Source organism: Patagioenas fasciata, chromosome 17, assembly GCF_037038585.1.
Source record: "Patagioenas fasciata isolate bPatFas1 chromosome 17, bPatFas1.hap1, whole genome shotgun sequence".
NCBI lineage: Eukaryota > Metazoa > Chordata > Aves > Columbiformes > Columbidae > Patagioenas > Patagioenas fasciata.
The window spans coordinates 4,449,899-4,467,284 of NC_092536.1; the positions used below are offsets into that span (position 1 = coordinate 4,449,899).

The 17,386-nt window shown below is 52.2% G+C and overlaps 3 protein-coding genes across 5 annotated transcripts in view; 2 read left to right on the forward strand and 1 right to left on the reverse strand.

The window, feature by feature from the left end:
- Positions 1–5,286, forward strand: part of SETD1B (SET domain containing 1B, histone lysine methyltransferase) — a 49,452-nt gene extending 44,166 nt beyond the window's left edge. For all 3 annotated transcript variants that reach the window (XM_071815955.1, XM_065851364.2, XM_065851365.2), the window contains exon 18: positions 654–5,286. In XM_071815955.1, coding sequence (XP_071672056.1) covers positions 654–827 — 174 coding nt within the window. In that variant the 3' untranslated portion in view covers positions 828–5,286. The remainder of the gene's footprint in view (positions 1–653) is intronic.
- Positions 5,287–6,631: 1,345 nt separating this feature from the next.
- On the reverse strand, positions 6,632–12,445 carry HPD (4-hydroxyphenylpyruvate dioxygenase). The gene is made up of 14 exons (XM_065851585.2): positions 12,254–12,445; positions 11,996–12,022; positions 11,178–11,240; positions 10,378–10,482; positions 10,160–10,202; positions 9,992–10,074; positions 9,793–9,882; positions 9,566–9,669; positions 9,333–9,410; positions 9,005–9,167; positions 8,666–8,737; positions 7,909–8,031; positions 7,647–7,763; positions 6,632–7,507 (listed from the first exon to the last, which is right to left on the reverse strand). The coding sequence occupies exons 1-14, from the start codon at positions 12,254–12,256 to the stop codon at positions 7,397–7,399; spliced, it is 1,182 nt and encodes a 393-aa protein (XP_065707657.1). The 5' UTR covers positions 12,257–12,445; the 3' UTR covers positions 6,632–7,396.
- Positions 12,446–13,448: 1,003 nt separating this feature from the next.
- Positions 13,449–16,911, forward strand: PSMD9 (proteasome 26S subunit, non-ATPase 9). Its single transcript, XM_065851941.2, has 6 exons — positions 13,449–13,617; positions 13,706–13,808; positions 14,580–14,767; positions 15,218–15,319; positions 15,648–15,736; positions 16,085–16,911. Exons 1-6 carry the CDS (start codon positions 13,507–13,509, stop codon positions 16,110–16,112), a joined length of 621 nt encoding a protein of 206 aa, XP_065708013.1. The 5' UTR covers positions 13,449–13,506; the 3' UTR covers positions 16,113–16,911.
- Positions 16,912–17,386: the final 475 nt, after the last annotated feature.

Sequence of the window (17,386 nt, forward strand, 5' to 3'; positions counted from 1 at the left end):
GTAAGTATCGTGTTTTTGCATGTAATTGTACTCTGACATAGCGATAAACCCGTTGAGTCCTTGGTAGCTTTGATTTAGGCCGTGTTCAGAAGTAGCAGGGGGTCACAGGGTTATGATTAAATGTTAATGAGCTACAGCAGATCAAAGCAGAGTCTGAACTAGTGCAAAGAGATTTGAGAGACCTGAGAAATGAAACATACAGTGAGACAGAGCGCACTCAGAATCCTCCTGACTGTGTTGGAGAACCCTGACAGACAATATTCAAACATATCTAACAAATATTTCCTTTAAAAAAAGCTAATCTTAGCATTGTTATTCTGTGGGAACGGTCTCCTTCTAGTATCCACATGGGAAAAATACTCTGCCCCAGCAGGTAGAGAACCTGCTTTTCCTTTTGCGCTGTGCTGCAGTGACCGAATTATTGAGCATTAACTGAGCTGCTCTTAGCCTGGGACAAACGTGGTGCAACAGGCTCTTTTACACCACAGAATGTGGATACTGGGAGGAGCACAAAGAGGGTTGCTCTGGAATTGTGGCCCAGGCTGTCTAGGGAAGGACTGTCCCGCTCCGTTTTAGCTCAGAATAACAGTGTGGAGTTTGGGAAGCCGTGGCCATCAGGAGCCTAAATCATTACCTGTTCTGTCACCTTGCAGCCAAATTGTTATGCTAAAGTGATCACGGTGGAGTCTCAAAAGAAGATCGTCATCTACTCCAAACAGCACATCAATGTGAATGAGGAAATTACCTATGACTACAAGTTTCCGATCGAGGATGTCAAAATCCCATGTCTGTGTGGCTCTGAGAACTGCAGGGGAACCCTGAACTGAACGCGAGGTTTCTCGTCACACTTGCACCTTCGGCCATGTCAGAACTGTGGTAACCAGGTGTGGTTGCACTTTGCCAAAAAAAAAAAAGAAAAAAAAAAGGAAAAAAAAGAAGAAAAAAAATTAAAAAGAAAAAAAAATTAAAAAAGAGAGGAAAAAACAGAAGGAAAAAACCAAGCAAGTTTCGCACTTCTGCCAGGATCACGAATGGAAGCAAAAAGCGCACATGCTTACGAGGACTGTTCATGTTTCAGGTGCTCTTTCCTTTTCAGATCCAACACGCACACAAAAGGTGACTACCGTTTTGTGGCATGGTCTATCCAAACACTAGCTTCTCTGTTCGGTCCCGACATAAATGCTCCATAATGGGATAATGGTACCTTTTTTTTAATTGTTGTTATAAACCTTCATCTTTTCATAATTGCTGCTACCTTTTTCTCATCAGTTTTGTTGGTTGAAAAAGACATTCAACGTTTAAATGTGAAGCAGAGACTGAAAACGCCATATAGGGTTTGTTGGGAGCTTGATTGGCTGAAATTGCACAGATTTCTCAGAGTAAGCTGTAAATAAATGTAAGGTTGATGTTACAGAGCAAGCCAGAGGCTTGAGGGTGTGTGAATGGGGGTGTGCGTGTGCGTGTGTGTGTGTATGATGTGTCCCCAACGAGACTTTAGGTGAACTGTCCTGCCTTTTCGTTAGGGACGAGCCAGAACAAGTCCCCTAAGCCAGCCGCCCCAGGGACCAGCCAGGTCAGCCGCAGACCTCAGCTCAGCGCCTTGGGCTCGTCTCTTCGTTTTCACACACCGTGCTGGTATATCGGGGGATCAAAACCTCTGCACCCGCACACGGACGATATTTGGATGCCGCAATCCGCTGTAGCGAGAAGTCGTGTCGGTTGCGTAGCTGCAGCGTCGTGGCGCGGCGTGTGGACTTTGGGGATGCCCGTTTCTCGGAGACCGATTCGCTTTGCACGCAAAAAACGACGAGGCTGAAATTAAGTGGACAATTCAGCCCGCGTTTGTGCTGTGGAAATCTCACCCTCCTTGCGAGCGTACACTACGGCCCATGTTTAGAGCAGGATTTGCTTCCTGTAGATGGGAAACAGGCTGATGTGTGGCTCATATTAATTTTTCTCGCTTTTGTCTGCGTTTCCCCGCCCGTGCAGCATTTTACGCGGAGTGTTTGCTCTGTCCTTGGGCACGGGCGATGGCTCCTGCGATAGAGCGAGCTGCACCGGCCCCTCGCCTCCCTCCGTTACTCAGTAACTTGCCCCAGGGCTGCCCCATCCCTCCAGCAAAAGTGGTTCAAGTGTCCTCCCCCGTGCACGGCGAGCGATTGAAAGCTGCTTTGAATTTGGAAGGCGTATTTTTAAATCATTTTTTTGACATGTTTTGTCCTTGTAGATGTGCTGAGGTGAAGGTTGCAGTTCTTTGAGAGGTTCCGTTTAAAAGTGGGGTGAAACACCAAAGAAAAGACTTCTTTGGATGTGGAAATGTTACACAACTGTTCAGGTATAGACAGGATCCGTTTTTCAACTCGCATTGAATTTCTTCTCTTTTAAAACTAGAGATCAGTTGTACTAAACCCTTTTTTAATTGGCTCATAAGGGGAAGTTGCAATGTAATTATGAAATGGGAAGATAATCTGCATAACTAAATATCTCCCCGCAGAACAAATTGCACAACAGTTTTCTTGTAGCCTTTTAAAATCAGCGATAATTCCTATACGACTGCAGCTCCATGACCGGAGGTGACAGCCTTGCAAAAGAGTTTCCTGGCAGATTTTCAGCTGTTAGGGGTTGCCAGGCCTGCCCTGCAGGTGCTGTGGGTTGGACCTCTGCGTCTGAATTTCTTCTTCAGACAAAAGGCCTGAAGGAGCGGGAGCACAAGAAATGCTGCGAGCTACCTTAATTCCACCTATATGTCTATCTGAGGGTGAGGAGTTGTCCCTGGGGTTGGACAGTCCATAGTCTCATCTCTGGTTTTGTTTCATGTTGTTTCCCCTTCTCTTTGTGAATCTCTCCAGCAACTGGGTGTTGCTGACCCAGAACCTAAAACTACGAGAAGCACAACGAGTTTCTGTCATTGAGCGCTGGTTGTGGCTGCAGTGATGGCAGGAGCGTTTGGGACTTAAACCAGCTGCTTGATTTATTTTGCTTTTTTAAAAATAAGGCTTATCCGGTGTTGACGCTCCAGTTGGCTTCTCTGCAGCTTGGCCTTTTGCTTTCAGAGCTTTGGAAATGCATGGAAGTTTCCTGTGTCTCGGAACTGAAGCCCCGTGTGCAGCGGTTCTGCCCATGTCCTTGGCCTCCTTCCTTTCATTAATGGTGGTTTTGTGGGGGCAAAGACACCCCAAATGGCCCAGCCACTGGGTACCTGCTGCCAGTTTGTGTTTCCCAGCGGATTCGTGTGCTCTGAACGGGATTAGCCCCTAGAGTTCGCCTTAATGTTTGTCGAGGGGAGGCAGGTCGTGGTCTTCTGAAACAAGACCTGCAGGCTGGGCTCCTTTTCAGGAGCACCAAAGGCATTTGGGTGCCAAAGACCATGAGCACCTAAATGCCTTGGGTACTTCCGAAACTGTTTATGATCCCAGACAAATAATGTGAGTTTTTGGAAGAGCTGAGCTCCCAGTAACCCCCCCAGGAAGACATGGAGGGGCTGGACCTTCAGCACTTGTGAAAAATCGCATTGGTCTGGTCTCAAAGCAAAACCCAAGGCTTTTCCTCCTCATAGACCTCAGCTTGCAGAGTCCTCCCTGTGCAGCTTCTGTCTCAGACTGCGGGGCTGCCCTGTGCCCCAAAACACCCTTTGATGGTGAGGATTATAAGCCAGGTTTAGCGATTTCTATGAGGGGATCGCCCCATCCCGGCCCCCCATGGAAGCAAACCGAACGAACTCACCAGCACAGGCTGCTTTGCGGAGAGATTTGAAGTTGCGGTTGTTCACCGAAAACCCCATCCCCAATTTAGTTTTGCTTCCAAAAAAAAAAGAGAGACACGACTGTTCTCCCAAAATTGCATCTCGCTAGTGGGGTGACCCAAGGGGACGGCGCGAAAGGTTCGGAAATAGGTGTTTAGGTTCCCAGCACGACGCTGGAGCACGGGTCCCGCTGCCCGCGCCCTCGTCTGTGTCCGTGCGGCTGCAGCCCCGGTCGCAGTGCCAAGGTGGTCCCGATGGGTGATCTGTGACTCCTGGGGGTCCGGAAGGGGAAGGGGCTCATCTTGCAGATATTTATATTGTATAGAGCAGCTTATTTCTACAAGAAATAATAAAAAATTAAAAAAAACCTGCAAACGAGAAAAACAACAAACATTTTTAAACTCCGACGAAGTATACAGCAATTTCAGTTCTGATTTTTTGTGACCTTTTTCAGGGATCATTTCAGTGCATTTCTGTATAAAAGAAAAATCTAAGGAGAAAAGGATTTTGAAGTATACAAAAATAAATGCATCTTCTGTACATAGGCAAACTCAAGAATCTTCTCTTCAAACACTGTTTCTTGTAGAAACATGTTGAAATTTTTTTGCTGATTTCTTTGTACTTCGAGAGCATGTAAATAATTTATTAAAAGTGACTATTGTAATTTGGAGTTCTTTTTAAACAGATTCCAGCTCGAAATCATGTTGAGATGGGGTAGAAGAAGGACTAAGTATCGCAAAGGAGCTGGTGGCATTTACAGCTTGTGTCAAGCTTTGTATAATGTAAATTCTGTATAAAGATGTTTTTTTGTCAAATAAATAGATGGAATTAGAAGCATTAAGAAACTGAAGACAAAAAATTGCCAAGTCAAGGCTTCTTCTTTCCCCCCTCCCCCCAGTCTGAAACCTAATGTGCAAAATCTATTTATTTCAAGCGAGGAAATGTGTACAGTCTAATAGACAACCTAAAATGTATTTAAGCGAGTTTGCAACTGGATTTTTTTCGATTTAATATTTGTTTTGTTTTTATGAGTTTCCTCCTTAATTGCCACTGTAGTATTTGTCCAGGTGAAAAGAAACACGTTGCAATGGCCACTCTAAAGCAAACAAACGGGCAGTTTTAGAAGCAGGGTGGAAGAACTCCCGGCTCCCGATCCTTGCAGGTTTGTGGTTCTCTAAACAGGTCGTTTTAAATCACGGTGTGGAAATCAAGGGCCTCCTTTAAAAGGGGGCGGCTAAAATGGTTTGCAATAAATGAAAATAAAATCCTATTTTTTTTAAGTTCCTTAAAAAAGCAACTCTGCTTCGAAGATTTAGGGTTTCTGCTTTCTCTTTCGTTAAGCAAATTTATAAATTTAGGGATGTTTTGTGCATATAGAATCTGTCACCAGTATGTATCTTGTTTTGGAGAAAGTGTTTTTGTTGTGGATGTGTCATGCTGTATATATTTGTTCATATTTTTGTGAATTGAATACTATGTACCATTGTATTATAGTAACTTTTATAAAGCAAACCATAAATATACTGACTTTTCTTACAGAAAAATGATGTTGTGCTTAATGTATAACCACAGCAGCTTGTTGCTCTCTGACCCTTGCTGCGAACTGTGCGAGCTCAAGGAACCGTATCCAAAGAGTGCTCCAAAGAACTGATTTTCAGCGAAATTTACTGAAAGTATTAACTCTGGTGAGCGGGAAATGACTTTAAGCAACATTGTAGTGCACGAAATACGTGAGTGATTTAAGTTTATCAATTTAAAGAACATTTTAATGTTACAAATGCTGACAACCCGCAGGAGCCGAGACACAGCCAGGGTGTCCCAGCTTTGCCTTGGACTTTTCTGAGTTCACATCTTTGTTTTTTTAGCTTTAGGGAGGCAGAAGCCATTACAAAGCGAAGTGTTAGTGTTGCTGGTTCAGGTGATGCTCGAAGGCTCTTGGGGCCAGAGGCCTCGTGGTTTTGTTCTTTTCAATCAAGTTTATTCAAATCTGAGATAAGTTCTGTTCCCTGTGGTTTGCAGGAGGGGGAGCTGGGGGAGCTGCTGAGGTTTGATGGGGATGAAAGCCCAGCCTGGAGCTGGATGTGCCCCCCGCCTCCCTTGCTGGGGACAAAGCAGCTTCTCTGAGCTTTAGGAAAAGAGACATGTGGAGCAGAGATGAGCGGAGAGGTGGTGGAGGAGGAAATGGAAAAGACGGGAGAGAGCCTGGGCTGTAGACGACATCCCAGCTCAGTTCTTGGCGTCTATAGCTGCCTGTGACGGATGATGGATGGGGATGTGGGATGGAATGGGATGGAGATAGGACAGGATGGGGATATGGGACAGGATGGAGATAGGACAGGATGGGGATGCAGGGTGGGATGGAGATGCAGGACAGTATGGCGATGCGGGATGCGGTGGAGATAGGACAGGATGGGGATGCAGGATGGGATGGAGATGCAGGACAGGATGGAGATAGGACAGGATGGCGATGCGGGATGCGATGGAGATAGGACAGGATGGGGATGCAAGATGGGATGGGGATGTGGGGCAGCCAAAGCTCACAGGGCTCACCCCGAGGGTGGCAGGATGGGTCAGGGGCTGGGGCTGGTGGAAGGACTCGTGTCCGAAGAGCCCATCTTGAGCTGAGGGCTTGGTGGGGACTTTGGCTACCCAGGGTTTGAGCAGCTTCGATGTTGGGAAACGCGGGGAGCAGCAGGGGGTGCACTGGGGCTTTGGAGGGCAGACGTGCAGCAGTGGGGAGACCTGCGGGCAGCACAGACCATGAGATGTTCTGCAGCGGTCACTCACTGAGGTCTGTGGGCTCCTCAGGGAGAGTTTGACCCACAGCCACAGCAACTATGGGGTTCAGGGGCTCCAGCCTCAACGCATTAACTTACCAGGCACTCAAGCTGTGACAGAACAGGGTTTTATTGTCTTGGTGGGGAAAGTCCCCTGGCAAAGGACAGTGCCAACACCAGAGCAATGCCCAGAGGGGACTTTGCATGTGCAGCTGGGATCTGAGCCAAGGATTTACTGCCAATGTCAGCAATCACTTCTTGAAACACGTGAGAAACCTCAGCCCTTCGTTAATGCAGGAATTTACAGGTATTAGAGCAAGACTGCGTTGTCTTAGGAAGGCTGAAATACAGAAATTTGATTAAGTCTCATTCCTGAGTGTTGTAGCTACCCTAAAATCATGTGTTTAATCCCAGCAAATTCAAATTCAAGATTGAGTCTAAAAGCAATTAAAATCTTACAAAGAGAGGCAAACGCCTCCATGCTTTCCTCTCCCAGCTTCCCACGTAGCTAAAATTAACAGAAAATTTTGGATAGACTGAATTTAAGCTCTCCCAGTTGCTTCTTCTGTCTTCCTCCGTAGCTGCGTGTCTTTGGCACACGCCTTAAATCTGCCCTTTGTTAAGAATTCAGTGGTTTGGATCAGATTAAACTGCTTTTCAAGAGCGTGTTTGCTATTTCCCACGCTCTCTCTCCCTAGAAGTCACCGGAGGGCAGCGTCGGGGCTGGGTCGGGATGGGTGGTGAGTCCTTTTACATCTCCAACTTGGCAGCAGCTTCCCGGGGTTTATGACACTTAGGTCTGGGCTATTTACCAAAACATGAGCTATTTCCTGGTTCGTTTGTGAACCAGCTCATTAGGGCGGCATTTTTGCCATCCTTAGATGTGCTTGGTCTCCCCATTGGGCTCCAGGATGGTCAGGTTTCCTCTTGCGTCTTGATCCATTTCTATTGCTTCAAACAAAGACTTGAAGTTCCCGGCGCCAAAGCCCTGTGGAGATGACAACATTACAGACATGGGGACGGGCAGCGCGTTCCTCAGCTCCGAAGCGGCTGGGAAAGAGCAGCAGATGGTACTTGGTGGCCCTGAGGTCTCAAAGCCAAGATCATGGTGCGATCCTCAAACCAACCTGGTGGTTATGCCGCTGGATGACCTCCAGAAAGAGCGTGGGTCTGTCTTGAACTGGTTTGGTGAAGATCTGGAGCAAGTAGCCTTTCTCGTCAAAATCCACCAGGATTTTCAGCTCCTGGAGAAAAGAAAGAAGGCGACAGCTCGAAGACCCACAGAAGAGCAAAGGGATCCCCCTGTATCACCCTCATCCCTGCAGAATGCTGTGGGGAGCCGATCGAGCCCCGGACAAACCTTTTCCCTCTCGGGCCGGTCTGACTCACCGCCAGCTTGTCGATGTTCTCCTTCACGTTGATTTTGGCTGTTTTCAGCCGCTGCCGCAGCATCTGATAGTAGCTGGAGGGCACGTCCATGAACTGCACGCCCCGCTGCTTTAGGTTGGTGATCTGTAAGGCAGGGGAGACCCCGGTTGCGTCAGGCTCAGAGCTCATCTCTGGTTTGTGCCAAGAGGATGCTCGGGATGGATGGTGTTGGTGCTTTCCCATGACATTGGCCAACCTCATGCCTGAGGACTTGTCCCACCTTCTTTGGACTTTGGGCACCAGGAGCAGGAGAGCTGAGATGCCCCCCCCAGGCAATGCAGAGAGTTGGCCAATGCGTAAGTATCTTCATCCCACCTTGACCCCCAAACAGCTCTGGAGGAGCCCAAAGCCAAGTGCTCAGCAGCAGCTGAGCTCAGTCCAGAGCAGCACCTGCCCCAGGCGAAGGTGGGTGATGCGCTATGGTGGCTCAGCCCCACCAGCCACCCCTCAAGGACAGCACGTGCCTTCGGGGTCCCTGCAGACCCCGGCTGCTGTGAGCTGGAGGGACAAGCATCTACCAGCAGCTCACAGGTGCGAGCAACTCCCTTTCCAGCCACTCACTGGGCAGTTAATCCGGGTTGAGACAATCACAGCACAAACCCCGCTCAGCCTGCCTGTGTCCTTGTACCCTGATGGTTGTCATTGTCCACCACCCCCTGTGACGAGGACGGTGCCCAGCAGGACGGGATGGGGCAGGCGCTGCTGGGGGTGCACTCACCGCCGAGATGATGTCGGACGTGTTCAGCGCGATGTGCTGGACTCCAGCTCCTCCGTAGTAGTCAATATATTCCTGCAGGGAAAAAATGTCAACACATTAGTGACAGCGCAGCTACAGCCTGCAAAGGGCTGGGTGTGAAAGCAAAATCAGCTCAGGGACACCATGAAATGAAAAAAAGACACTCTTGGTGAGATTGGGGATAAACTATCTCTGTCCTGGTGGCTCCCCAGGGTTTGACAGCACTTGGCAAACCAAGCAGGGGCAGCAGCCACCACAGCACAGCTTTTCCTTCACCAAAGCGTGGGCAGCCTGATGGATCAACCGCTGGTGGGCACTCACCTGAATCTGGGATTTCTTCTTGCCGAGTGCCGGCTCATTAATGGGCATCTTAATGGTCTCTTCGTAGTTGGTGACCACGATGGAGCGCAGGGCGCTGAACTCAGTGTGCAGCTGCTTGTCGTCCACTGACCAGAAGCGGTGGAAGAGCAGGTTCTTCTGGTACCTGCCCGGGCCACAGAGGGCACCATCAAGCCCCTCGCTCCATCCCCGCACTAACGAAGCTCTGCTCTGGCTTAATTACCCTCAGCCATCACCATCGGAAGCAGTGAGACCAGCAGAGCGGTGCTGCTGCTCCATCCCACCTCCTACCCACCCTCCCAGCTCTTACCACTCTGCCACAGGCACCATCTGGAGGTCGGGCTGGTTCCCCACGACGTGGTCGATGAAGCTGAGCTTGGCACTTGGTCTGTGGGGAAAGCCGGGGTGGTTCTCAGCCGGGCTCGAGGGCACCCCCAGCGTGAGGGGCTCTGGTGAGGTGGTGGGGACCCGTCTGGCTCTTGGGGGGGACATCCCACCAGCACACGGCGGCAGAGCCGAGCGGGACCTCCGCAGAGCACTCACAGCTTCGGCAGCAGCGGGTCCTTGAAGAGGGGGGGGTGGTACCCGGGTAGGAAGAGGCCCTTGTAGTTGAGCTTTTCTATCAAGGTGTGGGTGGTGTCACCGTACTGCAAGAGAAAGGGAAGTGGTTGTGTGGTGGCCCTGGTTTCTCAGGGATCTCCTGGGTCCAGGCTACTCCCATTGACCCCGCTCCAGCATGAGGGCTCAGAGGCAGCTGCCACGCCACTTACCGTCTGGATCACCGCGAACTTCACCTTCCCGAACTTGTCCTCCTCCACCCAGGGCTCCTTCACCACCACGGCTCCGTGCTCCTTGGCTTTCTGGGCGGAAGGAGAGAGACCCCATCCTGCCGCAGCTCCCACGGGCCCATCCCCGCCTCCCCTCGCCATTTCGGGATGCTGCGCAGGAGGGAGCAGAGGGGCTGCCCACCTGCACGATGAAGTCGCAGTCCTCCACTTCGAAGGCAACGTCCTTCACCCCATCACCGTGCTTCACCAGGTGCTTCCCCATCTCTGCACAGAGCAAGAGCAGCCCCAGGCGTGAGCAGAAGCACTTTGCTTCACCATCTCCCTCTCCATCCCACCCCGCGGTACCTACCCTCATTCCCCGGGTTGAGAGCGGATGAGAGAACAAACACAATCTGGCGAGGAAGAGGAGGAGAGGTGAGGGATGGAGACGTGGCGGCGCCCCCAGGCTGGGGCAGACGCACCACGGGACTGGGGTTTAATGGTGCAAGTGGGCTTCGGCAGCACCCACACACCGGTTCACTTCCCCCCCACCCTCCACCACCTCTGGAAAGTGCATCAGCCCCTCACCCTGTCCTGCTTGACGACGTGTGAGACGACCTCCCTGCTGCCGGTCTCCAGCCCCCGGTACGCCAGCTCCTCGAACCCCAGCTTGTTGCAGTAGTAGGATGCAGCCTGCGGGGCATGTGAGAGCCGTACCTGGTGAAGCTGCGGTGCCGGTGACCCCCGTTTCCCATGGGGCTCCCCCCAGCCAGGGAGGCACCAACAGCCCCTGGGGAATGGCCAGCACGCGTGCAAGTCAAGTGTGTGCAAGTGTGTGTGTGTGCAGGAGCAGCCGAGCTGCTCTGCTTCCCTCCAGCAGCCCGGGAGGAGCTAGCAGAGGTGAGAAAGGGCCCATATTGGGGAAAAACCCCAGACTCAGTGCAAAGTGTTGTCTCCAGAGCCCTCCCGCACCCACAGTGGCGGGGGGAGGCAGGAAGCCCCACCGAAGTGGGAGCATTTCTGCCTGTCTCCTGTTCATCTGGGAGTTCGAGCAGAAAGCAACTCAGGTTTGAAGCACAGGGATGTTTAACTCCCCAGCAGTGATGGGGAGCAGCCACCGCTGCTCCTCGTCACCACCGGCTGGTGACGGCTCCCGCGGTGCCACATGTGCCAGTTTGCATTTTCAGGCCCCTCCCACACACACCCCCGGCAGCCCCTCGCCTTGTGCAAGAGCCCCCAAGGCCACGGGGGAGGCTGCACCAGCGGACACAGGCGCTGACTCAGCGACGGGCATTGGGATGCCAGCACAGCCCCCCCGGCAGCCAATGACCGGAGCGGCCACCCCGTCCTGGCACCCACCGTCCCGCCCGCCTGCCACCACCTCTCACCTGCTTGGCATTGCCCACCCAGAAGGTGATGGAGTGGAAATGGATGAAGCGGCCTCGCAGGGGCTAAAGGGAAGGGAAAACAGAGCCGAGAGCTGCCGCAGCCTTTCCCACAGCACAGGGAGGAGCGACAGCCGCGACCCTGCAAATCTCCTGTGAATGCATCCGAATTAACCAGGTGGAACCCCAGCTGCTGCCCTGAAACAGCAAGTTTTCAAAGCACTTTGTGGTCAGGTCCTGCAGGATCCTGCTCTACGGGGTGGAAGGTGCAAAGTCCCAGCTCACCTGGGGCCACGTTGGTGCTGGTGCTCCCTGCAAGCAGCTTCGGCAGAGGCACAACACCCGCCCATGAACATCACTGAGATTAATTCTCAACTCCAAACACTCTTACACAACTGCCAGCGCTGACACGAATTCCCCTTCGATCTGTTCCTGTGGCCTTGGCTCCCAGCTGCCATGCACACTGACCGGCAGCTTTGAGAGCACTTTTTTGGGGAAAAAGGTGGCGAATAGGTGCAGCATTTGGAAATAAATATTGCAATGAATTAGGATTCTGCTTAGGCACCAAGTCTGGCTGGAAAAACCCATCGTCTCCCATTTGTCACTCTCCTTGCAAACCAGAAAGAAAAAGGAAAAAAAAATCATCATTAATGGCGATTTACAACAAGGAACCGTGGCCTGTGTGGCCCAACCAGGGAGAAATTTTGTTTCTGATTTCACCAGGTGATAGAGGAGTAAGGAATTAATATTATTTGCACTAACATGGCTGATGTTTCATACCAGGCAACAGGGCAGTCCCATAGACCCAAAACACCTCTTACCTTTTCTCCCTTGTCTGTATAAGTCGTCTGAAAGAGAGAATCAGAAAAGAGAGGTGTTAGTGGAGCAGGAAGGTGCCTCGGCCCCCAGAGAGCTGGAATCCAAAGGTCAGTGTACGAGGAAAGCTCTTCTGCACGACTTCCAGCAGAGTCACCAGAAAATCTGAATTCAAGCAGAGATTAAACCCAGTAAAGCTCCCAAGACATCTCGCACCGCCGAGCCCCGGCCATTTGATTCAATTCCCGTCCGCTGCCTCTCACCATTTTTGTGACCTGGCGATGTGAGAGTGATGAAGCAAGTGGGAGTCCAAGAGGGCATTTAATATAGCGGTGGGGTGGGGAAAGCTCCTCCTCGGCTCCACCTTCTCCTACCCCCAACTCAAAGTGACGTGTTTGGTTTGGGCTGGGAACTCCCAGCACTGTCCCGCGGGTGGCTTTGCCAGGGCCTCGTCACGGGGTCCTGTGCAGCCCTGGCTGTGGCACAGGGTTAAATGCATAGGGTGGTGAGTGTGCAAGTGTGCAAGGCTGTGTGGTGCAGGCACCTGCTGACCCCACAGCAAAACCTCCCGTCCCCGTGCACTCCGGGCCGGCGGCGGGGTGACATAACCGCACACCCCCCGGCCCTCCCACCTGTCCCTGGGGACATTCACCCCTTCGCAGGGACGTTTCCAGTCCGGGCCAACCTGAACCAGGGCAGCTTGGTCACACGCGGAGCGCCGCTGGGTGTGCGGTGTCTGTGCCTGGGGCCACACGGTGCCACCTTCAGCTCCGGTGACCCAGCGCTGCAGGGGACACAAAATGTGGGAGCAGCAGGAGGGGACAAGGGGCTGCCCCGCCATGGGGACCACCAGTGCACAAACACCCCATGGCTGGGAAGGGGGATGCCAGGGTAGGGGGGGAGGGTGCGGAGCATGGGGTGCTTGGGTGGGTGTCAGAGCTGTGGTGGTGGGGTTGTGTCCCCTGGGGCCACACGCCCAACTGGGGCACAGGCTGGAGAGGGGTGGACAGTGGGCACACGGGACACCACTGTGTCACCGCATCACTGTCACAGCTGCATCACCCCATGTCATTGCCACTGCTGTGTCACCTCTTGGCACTGCCACTGCTGTGTCACCCTGTGGCACCGTCACCACGGTACCGCTCCCTGGCACCATCACACCCGTGTCACCCCGCGACACCCACCCCGCGCTGGCAGCGCTATCCCGCTGGCTCCGCCCCCGCGCTTCTGGCCCCGCCTCCGCGGTGATGACCCCGCCCCCGCGCTGCTGACCCCGCCTCCCGCGGCAGCAAGGCCCGCGGCTCTGACCCCGCCCCCGCCGTGCTGGCCCCGCCTCCCGTGACAGCAACACCAGCGGCGCTGACCCCGCCCCGAGACACAGACCCCGCCCCCAAGCACAGACCCCGCCCCAAAACCACACGGACCCCTCCCCTCGTGGGCGGTGCTTCCGCCGCGGGCCCCGCCCCGCCGCCAGTGACGCCTTTTCCCGCAGCCGGCGGCGCGGCCCGTGTCAGCCATGGCGGATCCCGGCGGGAGCCGCCCGGTCACCGTCAGCGACGTGCAGCAGTTGGTGAAGCGCAAGGACGAGATCGAGGCGCAGATCAAGGCCTACTACGAGCTGCTGGGGGTCAGTGCGGGGGGTTGCGGGGCCGGCGGGGCGCGGGGCCGACCCGCGGCGCCGGTTCGCAGCCCCACGGCCGCCTCTTCCCGTGCAGCAAAAGGGCGTCGGGATGACGGAGCCGCTGGTGGACGCGGAGGATTTTCCCCGGGGCGACATCGACATCTACGAAGTGCGAACCGCCCGGCACAACATCATCTGTGAGTGCTGGGGCGGGGGGGGCCGGGGACGTGCGGGGAATGCCCCGGCAGCCCCGGGTGTGCTGGAAACCGGCTTGTGCTGCGGCAATAAACACCCTGTTAGCAACTACAGCTGTTTAAGTATCTCAAGCAACGTATCGTTCTGCCTGTTTATCGCAGTTCTTAGAAAAAGGAAAGCCAGGATTGCGCTGAGTTGGGTTTTCAGTTATTTTGCTCTGTTTGTGGCTGATGGGGATCGGCTTAGTCAGGAAAACGCTTTTGTCTGCGCGTTGTTGCAGCGACATTGGAATTGTGCTTCTGCCGTGGAGCCCTTTGGGATTTGTGAAATACAGTGAAGTGTTTTCGTAGAATAAGCTTTGGGTAAAAAATAGCTTGGTGTTAATTTCTTCCCAGCCTTGCCCTGTGCCCCATCTTTGGGGGTGGCTCCTGCTCTAGGTACATGAGTGTGTGACTTGATAGATAAAAGACTTTGGCTGCTCAGTGATTTCTGGGTGATCGTGGGCCTCCGAGCGCTGTGTCCTTGCGTGTTTGCTGACATTTGTAGCGTGGTTTTCTCTGTTTGTAACTCCTGCTGAAAAGCATCTGCTGGGCTGTGTGAGCAGGGCTGGCACCAGGACCCAGCAGACACAGCAGCGGAAGGCTATTACAATCCACGGCTGGCATCTGAGACACCCCAAACACCATTTTCTGCCCAGCTGCAGAGTGCGTGCTGAGAAAGAACCCAGAGGTGTAACTCGCTTCTGCTCCGTGTGCTAATGGTGTCACCCCCAGGTCTGCAGAATGACCACAAGGCTCTGATGAAGCAGGTGGAGGAAGCTCTTCACCAGCTACATGCCCGGGAGAAGGAGAAACGCGCCAGGGATGAGGCGGAGGCGCTGGCCGAGGCCAGGAGCCAGAGCCAGCCGCAGGCCTTTGCCAGGGTGAACGCGGTGACGCCGGGATCTCCTGCCAGTATCTCGGTAAGTTGGGGGGTCTGACAGCCCATGACAAAGCTGCTTCTGGACCTAGAGAGAAAACACAGCAGGTGGCTTTCTCTGCTTGTTAGTAAGTTGGGGGTTTGATTAGTGTCCCCCCCACCCCCTTTTATTTCTTTTTGTCACACTGGGATGTCCTGTGAATAGACCACTCGCTGTATGGGAATGAGTGCTCTCAGCTGTATCGTCGTACCAAACAGCTCCTGCGAGGCCTCACTGACCATTCGAGCGTCCGTACTTCTCTTCCCATAAAGCAGGACAGAGGAATGAGTACTTACTTCTTTCTAAGGACATGGAGAAGGTGTAGAGCAGTCCAGTTGCATGAGCAGTGAGAAGAAGAGTGTCAGCGCACCTTCAGGGTGCAGGGCGATGCTCCTGTGATGTTACCTGTCTTTGGAGAAGGCAGATGCTCATCTCTTTTCTATATCTGTCCAGGGACTTCAGGTTGATGATGAAATTGTGGAGTTTGGTTCTGTCAACATCAACAACTTCCAGAACCTTCAGAACATCGCCACAGTGGTGCAGCATAGCGAAGGGGTGAGCTGCTTTCTGAGTAACTGCGTTCTCTTGCCTGTCTCTTAGCCACAGGTTTATAATCTCCATGTCAGAAACAGCGTCAGATTTAGTCTGTGCTGTTGGAGCCTTGTTCTCTCACAGCATTGAGCTAATTGCTGCTGGATAGAAGGGAGCAGAGCGGTATGTGCTCTTTGCTGTGAGGATCATGCCGTCTGTCTCCCCTGGGAGCTCCCTGCAGCCGGCTGCGTTGCTGTGCCGCTCTTGTGGTCTGGCCAGAGAAGCTGCCACACCTTGGGAAGTTGTCATCTTTAATTCTTGATATATATATCTATTTTTCACTCCCTTTCAGAGACCTCTGAGTGTGACTGTGATCCGCAGTGGCAGGAAGGTGCACGTGGGGCTGACTCCGAAGCGCTGGGCCGGGAAGGGTCTCCTGGGGTAAGCTGCTGTTTTGCTCGCTGGAGCAGATGAGGCTTTTCCCAGCTCGGAGCACGTCTCCTGCAGCCGGGCCAGCTCTGGGCTTTGCTCTCGGTGTGTGTTGCTGCCCGCTCTGGGTGTCGCTGGCGGGTACCAGCTGAGAGCTGGAGGCTGATGGTTTTGCACAGCGACATGGGGAGGCGAGTTGTGTCACACATGAGCACAGGGGTAAGGTCTCTGTGGTATTCGTTTGGTAGAGGAAACAAAAGGAGGAGGGTTGTGGTGGGTCTTATTGAAGCCACGTCATATCTTTTGCACCTGTTTGAGAACTGAGACTTTAATGTTTCCTTCTACCCTCTTCTTTTTCAGCTGCAATATCATTCCCTTGCAGAGATGACCATTGTGTGGAAAGCAATAAAGCTGAAGTTTGTGCCTGCTTTCTGGACTCTGATCTGGTTTGGAAACTTCCCTACATGTTTTTGCTGAAACAAATGTTTGGAGGCTGTGAGCTCCGAGTGCCTGACTCGCAGGGTCTGAGCAGGTTCTGGTAGAGCGGGGCCTGCCTGCAATTCGGAAATGCACGGGTTTCTCAAGGGTTGCTTGCAAGATGTCTTCTCACCTCTTACACCTTCTCTCAGTTTGGAATAGGGCTGTAGAGACACAAACGTCATTTGATTCAGGCTCCAAAGAGCATGAAATGGTCTTGATGCTCTTGATGACAACAGGACATTCCTTTTTCCTTTTATTTTATTTTTTCCCCTGCAATTCCTCACTGAGCATCTTGTAATAAATGCTAAAAAGTCCCGGAGCGCTATTTTGTGTCTATAATAGTAGATCACAGTCAAGAAATATGCAAGTTTGATACTTTATCTTCCCTGTGTTGCCACAACTTTTGAAATCACTAAATGTGATGAAAGAATTTTTGAAACAACTAATTATTTTAATTTATCATCCCTATTCCTTATCTCATTAATTTTACTTTGCTTTAATTTTAGTGTTTTATATGGTTATGATAAAAGTGCTCGTGCCTTGGTGGCTTTTTATTTTTGATTTGGTTTTGTTTATTTCTGGTAGTTGGTTTTGGGTGTATCAGCTATTCAAGGGGATTTCTGGCATGACTGGTTTGTTGTAAGCTTGTTTCCTGTTGAACTTCAAAATATGCTTCTGAATCAATAAAACTGAGTAAGGCCTCTCTCCATTCTTGTAGAAGTCGTTATTTTGGGCAATAACTGTGGGCTGAGTTGGGTGGGTTAGACACGATCTGCACAGACACCATCATGATCCCCTGGCTTTCCAGAGCCGAAGCCCAGGGAAGGTTCGAGTCTTTCATTAGCGCTTCATAAACAGGTTGTGGCATAAGTAACGTCACATGAACAATTTTGTTATAACTGTTATTAACCAGAACTGAACTAGACTGAAAAGATGGGCTAAACCCCAGACTTCTAGATCACTCACCCGGGGCTCTGTGTTACATTAAGTAGGTTTCCTCTTTTGGTATTTCAAGCGTTTGTGTTTCAGCGTACAGTCCAACAGAGCAAATCCCACTGAAATGGTGAAGTTTCAAAGCAAAGCTCCTTGAGTGGTGAGTCCTGCAGCTTCGCAGTGCTACGGGGGCAGCGTCCTCGGATGAGATTATCCAGATAACTCCCATCCAGCACAGCCTCACCCTGC

What these genes read in the sequence shown, in the direction of transcription:
- HPD (XM_065851585.2), bottom strand. An exon ending in AGAAGAAATCCCAGATTCAG is followed by an intron (nt 8,738 to 9,004) that starts GTGAGTGCCCAC and finishes TTTTCCCTGCAG; the next exon opens with GAATATATTGACTACTACGG. An exon ending in CGTCCGACATCATCTCGGCG is followed by an intron (nt 8,032 to 8,665) that starts GTGAGTGCACCC and finishes CCTGCCTTACAG; the next exon opens with ATCACCAACCTAAAGCAGCG.
- PSMD9 (XM_065851941.2), top strand. Translation starts at nt 13,507, where the DNA reads ATGGCGGATCCCGGCGGGAGCCGCCCGGTCACCGTCAGCGACGTGCAG. An exon ending in CCTACTACGAGCTGCTGGGG is followed by an intron (nt 13,618 to 13,705) that starts GTCAGTGCGGGG and finishes CTTCCCGTGCAG; the next exon opens with CAAAAGGGCGTCGGGATGAC. An exon ending in GCCGGGAAGGGTCTCCTGGG is followed by an intron (nt 15,737 to 16,084) that starts GTAAGCTGCTGT and finishes CTTCTTTTTCAG; the next exon opens with CTGCAATATCATTCCCTTGC.